We start from the raw sequence: 8950 nt of genomic DNA, 5'->3' as shown, positions 1-8950 counted from the left end.
ATTTGTTTTTTTTTTTAATTTTAAAACTTAGCGACAAGTTAATAAAAATTGTGAGAATAACATTGTATTTGCTTATTTTGATCATAAATAAAAAATTTACAATAAAAATTTGGTTAGGAAGAAGAGCCAAGAAACTTTGGTTGGAGTGCGGACTATCTCAAAGCTAATATTAAGAGCTAAAACTTTCAGAGATTTTTTTTATCTATTTAGAAGCATTTGAGCCTTTGGGAACAAGGAAATTCAAAAACATCCATATTATGGACCACCTATTGTATATATTTGTAAAGGCCATATATAAAATGTGTTTGAATAGCTGATTAAGGCGAATTTCAAGCATTTTTTTAAATTCATTTATGATTATGTGATAAACTATTATACATGTATTTATCAACTAAAGCTATTATATATCCAAACTAAATTAAATGTATATACGCAATGAATAAATAGTACTCGCAAATTTATTCGTATCACAAATGATCATTTTTATAATAAGCAAGTAGGTTTGAAAGTCAACTAAATATCCCAAGAACAAATTTTACCCAATCCACTCCCCCAAATTTCCATTATCCCCCACTAGATGTCTCGTACGTCCTTCGTCCCACCGCACTCTTCGTTATGCTGTTAACACGATATGACATAGTGAAAATCAGGGCCCCGAGCATACTTACTTGGCGCTCAGGATCCCGTGATCAAGAAGGCGGGTCCTCCGGGGATAGGCTTAGCCATTGCACCTGGGTTAAGCAGATATCCTTGCGATTATCCCTAAAGGGGTACATCGGGCGTGCAATTTTTGGTAGTCGGGACTGCGTACGCGCTGTCCCGGTAAAAAAGTAGTAATTGATAGATGAAACGTTTACACGAGAAGTCGATAGTGTATAAATATATAAGAAAGCTGAGAAATTCTGACTCAAATACAAAGATCCGTAAAAAAGTATAAGGTAACCTCCCAATATCATAAAAGCTCGCTTGCCAAGGAAAACCAACAACTAATTAAATTAAGTCTGAGATTAGGCCAGATTAAAAAAGAAGAAGGATTGTTTCAATTTTAATTTTATTGACAACTCGGGGTAAAGCAGGGCTTAACTAGTTGGTTTGGTATTTTGCCTTAAGGCAAGTTACATGAACTTCCCGATATGTTTAAATAATCGACTTTCAATAAAAAATAAATTAATTTATGAGTGATTTATAAGTATTCCGAGTGGATTTATTACACATAATTGAAAACGAACGAAAACTTTGACTCGGAGTATTTTCTAAAAGCAAATTTTCAAATATCAATAATTTTTATAATTAAACCAGTTTCCAGGACTTTAATGGTTTGCTATGTTCAAGACCAAGTACTCTATCGTTATACCAAGTAGATAGTCTAATTTTAATTTTAACAAATGTCAAAAGAACTACTCATTTTCTCAAATTTTGATGAATTTTTAAAACCAAACTATTTGTCGTAAGGCCGTAATATTTCAGTAAGTTTTATAAGACCATGGTATATGTCGCTAAAAAAAATCCATAAAAATCGGCTTAAATTTTTTTTTCAACAGTTAATTACAAGAAAACGGCTCGGTAGATTTTCACCTAAAACTAATCAGTACCATTCCCAACTAATATCTTTCGAACAGTTTTTGTTTAAAATCGGTTCGGTAGGATGAGCTCAAATGTGGACGAAACGTTTAACACTTTTTTTAAATGGCTTTTAAATTTCTAAAATCGGTTCAGGCGTTTTTGAGAAAACGTCGATCAAAAGTCTAATTTTGACAAATGCCAAAAAGACCATACTGATTTTTGCAAACTTTGACGAATTTTTAAAGCTGAACCAGTTGTCGTAGGGCCGTAATATTTTAGTATGATCTAGAAGACTATGGTATCTATCGTCAAAAAATAATCAAAAAATTGTCGAATTTTTTTTTTTTTTAAACTTTATTACAAGAAAACGGCCCGGCCGATCTCTATCAAAAACTAATCAGCACGATTCCCAACCAATATCTTTCGAACGGTTTTTGAATTTTCAAAATCGATTCAGAATTGCGGGCTAAAACGTAGACGAAAAATTTTTTCACTTTTCTGCCATTTATAAAGAAACGGCTTGACCGATCGTCGCACAAAACTGACAAACAATAGTTCTCGTCGAGATACATCGAATGGCTTTTAAATTTTTGAAATCGACCCAGCCGTTTTCGAGAAAACGTCGATTTACTGCAAAAAATCTGTTCACATACATACACACACACACATACTTTTTCCAAATTTGGTCTCATTCGATTCAGAATGGCTTGAAACGTCGAGAAAACATAAAATTAGCGAATCGGATTTTTTGATGAAAACATAAAGTTCTTCGGGAAGTTAAAAAGTCCACCACCGATATCTTAAAACCAAGTTTTGTTAGAAATTTGTTAACAATAATCAACCCTCACTTTTGGCTTTTTAAAGTAAAACTTCTTTAGACGCAACTAGGAATTAAATCTGTGAAAATACAACGGAAATTGCCTTACGCCGGAACTGTTCGTCATTCGCTCTCTATGAAATCATTTCAATACGGGTCGATTGTGATTAGTCGTCGTGTATGTGAATAGAGATCTGTCGTTATATGCATACCGGCATCTACGTTTTATGCAGTGGTTTATGGTCTACATGGTTTAACCTATATTAATAAAATATTATTTATTACTAACCTAAAACAATCTGCTAATTTTTTGTTGCTGCTTTTTTAGCGTCTCATATCATTCTGAATCGTTTTGAAACTGAAATTGCAAAATGTGTGTGTGTGTGGTAAATCAAAATTTGACTTTTTCTTTATAACCGCTGCTCCGATTTCAAAAGTTTTAAATCCATTTGAACAAACTCTATATTTAAAGATTTAGCAAAGACAATAAAAAAATATTTTAACATATAGTTAGTTTTTATAAATTTGTTAGAAATGTATTTTTATTGTTGGCAAAATTATTTTATGTAATTTCTACTTCTCAAAAATAGTTGATGTTAATGAACTTCAGTTTAAAATAGCAACTCCATGTCTAGGGTATTAAAAATATAGGTTTGTATGTCACAAATCATCTGAGATTTCCGCAAATCTCAAAATTACATTTCTTTATAAACAAAAACAGTGTGAATGACCATCTCGTAATAAGTTTATTTTTCACAAAATGAAATTCTACGCTTTCTGTCTGGATAATTACGTATTAATTATGGTTTTGAATATCCATTTTAAATGGCTACTAGACTGTAATACTATACTTTTATCAAATGAGCTTGCATTAAAAATATTAAGCTTCAAAATATTAGAAGGACATGTAATCGCCTTTGTATTCTTTTTTACAAAAATATATGAGACTATAACTACATTTTTCAACTAAATGTGGAAACTTATTTGCTACTGTACAAAGCAGAAAATTTAAGTTAAGTAAAAATAAATACATAATATAATAATTTTGAATAATGTTTATTAGTAATATGGTAACACTCGTGATGCACACATTTATTAGTGTCAACCATTATACACATACACATACATCGTTTTTTTCTAAGATATGCCAAAATGTTCAGAAACGTTTGAAACGTAAATATATGCAAACGTTTTTATTTTCGTATTCGGCAATAAGTTATCAATGTAAAATGTAAACTGCCAAATTTTTCGTTCAATATTCAAAATATTAAATCAGTTTATCATTTTTCTTTAAAGTCCTAATCCATTAATTTACATTCTGATTTGCTTATTATCATACAACAACATTGACCCATTTATGCATTACCGGCAACTGGAACAAATTTAAATTATCATTTTAATGTATTTTTATTACATTAACTTTACGTATAAGTTATCCTGTTGCAAAATACGTGACGACGATAAATAAAAGAATTGATAATTTAAAGGTATATAACATTACATTCTTTGAACTTTGACAATAGTTGACTTAAGTGCTTAGGCGAGTTAAAATAGAAGTTTATTTGAATAAATTTTAAGTCTAATACTAGAATTTGTGAGTTTGCAATGTTTATCTTCCAAAAGTTTTTGTTTATTGTCATAATGTGTGGTGTGAGCCAAGCCTACAAACGTGGACAGCAAATAACTCCTCCAGAACCAGAACATACAGGGTACTATGTTTCTGAACAAACAGCTAAAGAAATAGGTACTGATTTTGTTTTTTACTTGTGGTGTATAGATTTGTACAGCCAAACAGCCAAAGCTTAAATTAGGTAAGAATCTCGGAATTCGAGATAGCCAGATGTAAGTCTTTAAATACTTGTATATTGACACCCTAAAAGTTGTCTCAAAACCTACATATGGTATTGACATCCTACCATCAACATCTATAAGCTTCTTATACAATTTTTAGATTGTCTTATAACAGATGTTTACTAAAATTCTCTTCTACCAGATGAAATATTGCCTCAGTTTCATATTAAATAGATTTGTACTAAATCCATCTAATGCAATTCCTATCATGTTCCGCATCTTCTGTCGATACTTTCTTGAAAATACCAAATTATTTTTTATGTTTGCAGAAAATAAGGTTTCAACCTGGGATCCATCCAAAGACGAAAATGCCTGGGAAATGAGCGGCTTGATCGAAGGAGATATTTTACCGCCTTCTGGTGATCTAGGCAAAAATGGTCTACGTGGTGATAAATACAGATGGAAGGATGGAATTGTACCTTATTTTATAACGGAACTAGAATTCAGTAAATAATTATAACTAGAAAACAACACTGTTAAAAAACCCATTTTATTAATATTTATTTTACAGGTGATGAAAATATAGAAAAAGTATTGGATGCCATCCAGGAATATCATAACAAAACGTGTATTCGATTCCGTCCGTTCAGATTAACGGACCGTGATTTCATTATGGTAAGCCTACTTCTTATGATTCATCTTGGTAAAAAAAATCTAAAAAAATGGACGACAAACTCAACCATAAAAATCATAATTGACGTTGGCTAATAGACGTAATTCCCATCAAGATCAGAATGGATTGCCTTATGATATCTAGAATTCTTTTTGTAAAATGTTTGGTTAAAATTATCCAAGGATAAATTGTCCACTACCATAGACAACTAAAGTATTCAACATCCTCAATTCCTTGTCCCCTAATTTTAGTTTATATTTCTTTCAGATCCGAAGTAGCAGACCAGGCTGCTGGTCTTCAGTAGGAAGACAATCAGGAGGCCAGGTTGTCAATTTACAAGTTCCTGGTTGCAATCATCGTGGTATTATCATTCACGAATTCTTACATGCTCTTGGATTCTTCCATCAACAAAGTGCTGCTGATAGAGATGATCATGTCAAAATACACTGGGAAAATATTCAGGAAGGTAAGAAGCAATAATGCCCCTAAAACCCAAACAAAGAACTTTAAAGAACAACAAAATTGAAACAATTGAATTCTTTTAGGTAGAGAAAATAATTTTGAAAAATACAACGACACTGTTGTGACCAGCTATGAGCAAGTATACGATTATACAAGTATCATGCATTATAGTTCGAAGGCATTTTCCAAAAATGGTGAAGTTACTATAGAACCTTTGGTAAGCTGAACCGTGTTAAAGTAATTAACGTGATTAAGATGATAATTCATCTGATTATTTATTGGAATGTTTGTATTTGATTTTCTAGCAAGCTGAAGCCAAAATAGGACAAAGAGATCATTTAAGTGATGCAGATATCGCAAAATTAAATGCCATGTACAAAACCGAATGTGAAAATCGCGAAAATAATCCTGAACCTGAATTTTCGCTGACTTCCTGGTTATTTCAATAATGGATTCGTATTTTGGAAAAAACAACATCAACCCTCACCGTTTTGAAAAACATACGAATCCAGAAGTGATATATGCACATATAGTAAAATAAGAAGTCATTATTCAATATTGATCATAAATAATTAATTTATAAAAAATGTACAAACTTGCATTAAATATATAAAATAAGCAATTATTTTGAAATGTTTCATTTTTTTTTTTCAGATATAAAAGTAATATAAATTTAAATTATAATAATATAAAAGTAATATAAATACAAATTTAAATTAGACTCATATTTGATGGTTTGAGATATTATTATTATTAACATCTCGTAGGATAAGTTCTAGTAATCGAAAAAAATCGAAAATGCAAATATTTTACATATCTTTACGTTTCAAAGATTTCTGAACATTTTGCATACCCCATAGAAAATGATTTATATGTGGACGTGTGTTTTTATTTCGAGAGCACGGATTAACCGATTTGAATGATTCAAAAATCAATTTGTATTGATGAGGAGACGTGTTGATTAGTTTTTTGCAAAGGCAGGTCCAGTTGTTCCAAAAAAATAAAATATAGGGAAAAATTGGTAATTTTGAGAGAACAGAGTATACTACTTGAATGACTCAAAAAAAATTACACTGACGTTTTCAAAAAATCTCAAAATGTTGAAAAATTTCCAAAAATTTAAAATTTCTCAAAAATCTAACTTTTTCAAAGTTTGAAAAAAAGTAATATTTTTTTAAAAAATATTGATTTTTGGCACGGGAAGTTCCAGCAATTTCCCTCAAGGCACGATTTCCATGTACCACTAATTTTTTCAAAATATTCAAAAAAAACAATTTTCCAAAAAAATCATTCATGACTCACTGCTGTGTGCCAAAGCCCTTATAAACAAATCCATAGAGAAAATATGTTACGTGAGATGGTCTATACAAAAGCGTTGTGATCATCTATGGTGTGTCCCTAACAAAATGGCAGATGCCGCTTAGTTGTCGCTTGACATTTCATTATTTACATGCTTAGGAAACTATATATGTACGTATTTAAATAACAAAGATCGATTTTGTGTGGTCCAGTTCACTAAACCGTGTATACTATTTAGTTCACCATATTTACTAACAATAAATCATACATAGATCATTATTCGTGACATTTAATTATATCGAAACGACTAGATTGTTTTTTGATTAAAGTTATTATTTTTTATATTCTACTTATTGAAACAGACGAAAGGAAAAATTGGTAGAAAACCCGACATGGCAAAGAGGCCGGCTGAAGATCCCGGAGGCTCCGGGCTTCCTCCCATAAAAAAGGTTCAGTTTGAACCTCATTTAATAGGCCCTATATCTACCTTGGAAGAAATGGATATCAAAGTACTGCAATTTCAAAATAAAAAGCTAGCACAGGTAACTTATTTGTTCAAATAAAGTAAACAAATCTTTTAATTCAATAAAAGTTGCTCATATGATCACTTACATTTTTCTCAGCGTATTGAACAAAGGCATAGATCAGAAGCTGAATTGCGGCAAAGAATAGAACAGTTAGAAAAAAGACAAACGCAAGATGATGCTGTTTTGAACGTTGTGAACAGATATTGGAATCAGTTAAATGAGGATATAAGAGTATTGTTACAAAGATTTGATGCCGAAACAGCAGATGAATTAGAAAATAAAAGTAACCAACATTTCATTTTGTCCACATTTACTTTTGGTACATACATCAATAAATTTAATATGTTTACAGATGAAAATGAGGCTACTACATCTTTCTTGATGCAATTATCGACTTGGGACAAAGAAGAATTAGATGATAAACTTGCAAATCGTGTTCAAGTATCAAAGCGTGCTGTGGCAAAAATTGTACAAGTATTTGATAGGTTGATGCAGAGAAATGAAAAGATCACACTTGCATTGAAAGAGGAAGAAGGTGCAGGTAAAGATGAACTTTCATTATTAAATATTTTATATGATCTTATCTGAAATAATTTATAATATGAAATGTACTTTACAGCTAATCTTGATGAGACATTACAACAAGCTTTTATGGATGTACAGGCAGAAAATAGAAATCTACAATCTTTAAATACATCATTGCACGAGAAACATCATATAATGTGCTTAAAAACATCAGAACTTCAGGATTCTGTTACAGGCAAAGATACTGAAGCGGCAGAACTGAGGAATCAAATTGATGATCTTCAGTATGAGTTACAGAAGGTTTGTATTTTTAATAAAACTAAGCACCTGATGTCATTCTAATAATTCTATGAATATTTGTAGGTGCGATCACGAAATGACAAATTAGAAAATCATTTAGCAGAAGCCATAGAAAAATTGAAGACTTATCATCAATTGCATGGTGATAGTGATAAATCTTCAAATGCAGGTTAGATAAATAGTAATATTTTAAGAAATCATTATGTTATTCGTTATAAGTTTCTTTATTTATTATTATCTCATGTTTAAAGGTAAAGGTGTTGTAACAACTAATGTGGCAGCTTCTCAATTAGAAGATTTACACAAGGAATTAGAAGAATATAGGGAATTGGCAAACAATCGTCTACAAGAACTTGATAAACTTCATCAGCAGCACAGAGATTCATTGAAAGAAGTTGAGAAGCTAAAAATGGATGTATGTCCCCATTTTTACTTAATAGAATCAGATATATTTTTCAGAATTGACTTGAAACCTGAATTTTTCAGATAAGACAATTACCAGAATCGGTTATTGTCGAAACAACAGAATATAAGTGTCTACAATCCCAATTTTCTGTTTTATATAATGAATCTATGCAAATCAAGACAGTATTAGATGAAACCAGAGTGCAATTACAAACCTGCAAAATCAACATCTGAGACAGATAGAAATGATGGAGGTATGTATAAATTACATTCATCATTTATATCTATTATTTCTTACATATATATTTAATAGAGTGAAGAATTAATAGCGCAAAAGAAATTAAGAGGAGAGATGATTCAACTGGAGGATGTTTTAGCACAACTTCGAAAAGAATATGAAATGCTGAGAATTGAATTTGAGCAAAACTTGGCAGCAAATGAACAACTGGACCATAAATAGAGAAATGAGGCATTTAATCACTTCTTTACAAAACCACAATGGTCATTAAGGGCGAAGTGCAACGTTATAAAAGAAAATATAAAGATGCCAATGCTGAAATACCTAAGGTAATATATATATATATATAT

The 8950-nt window shown here is 30.9% G+C and overlaps 2 protein-coding genes and 1 non-coding gene across 3 annotated transcripts in view; all 3 read left to right on the top strand.

Annotated features, from left to right (window-relative positions):
- The first annotated feature begins 660 nt into the window (after positions 1 to 660).
- On the top strand, positions 661 to 823 carry LOC113364484. Its single transcript, XR_003366174.1, has one exon. It is a non-coding gene; the product is annotated as a U1 spliceosomal RNA (small nuclear RNA).
- A 3198-nt stretch (positions 824 to 4021) lies between these two features.
- LOC113378786 (zinc metalloproteinase nas-13-like) lies at positions 4022 to 5755 on the top strand. Its single transcript, XM_026619383.1, has 6 exons — positions 4022 to 4124; positions 4501 to 4677; positions 4743 to 4846; positions 5112 to 5310; positions 5390 to 5523; positions 5612 to 5755. Exons 1-6 carry the CDS (start codon positions 4022 to 4024, stop codon positions 5753 to 5755), a joined length of 861 nt encoding a protein of 286 aa, XP_026475168.1.
- A 964-nt stretch (positions 5756 to 6719) lies between these two features.
- The window catches only part of LOC113378776 (E3 ubiquitin-protein ligase Bre1-like), a 3785-nt gene continuing 1554 nt past the window's right edge, over positions 6720 to 8950 (top strand). The window contains 12 exon segments of the mRNA XM_026619374.1: positions 6720 to 6776; positions 6968 to 7147; positions 7229 to 7415; positions 7485 to 7673; positions 7752 to 7957; positions 8021 to 8126; positions 8209 to 8372; positions 8444 to 8576; positions 8579 to 8616; positions 8676 to 8809; positions 8811 to 8861; positions 8863 to 8929. Of these exon segments, the coding sequence (XP_026475159.1) occupies positions 6998 to 7147; positions 7229 to 7415; positions 7485 to 7673; positions 7752 to 7957; positions 8021 to 8126; positions 8209 to 8372; positions 8444 to 8576; positions 8579 to 8616; positions 8676 to 8809; positions 8811 to 8861; positions 8863 to 8929 (1425 nt within the window). The 5' untranslated portion in view covers positions 6720 to 6776; positions 6968 to 6997.

The sequence above is a fragment of the Ctenocephalides felis genome, unplaced genomic scaffold (assembly GCF_003426905.1).
Source record: "Ctenocephalides felis isolate EL2017-DRISC unplaced genomic scaffold, ASM342690v1 CF-g0.4_SCAFFOLD_00845, whole genome shotgun sequence".
Taxonomy (NCBI): Eukaryota; Metazoa; Arthropoda; class Insecta; order Siphonaptera; family Pulicidae; genus Ctenocephalides; species Ctenocephalides felis.
The sequence above is the reverse complement of the archived record's forward strand: the minus strand, read 5'-3'. Positions and strand labels throughout refer to the sequence as shown.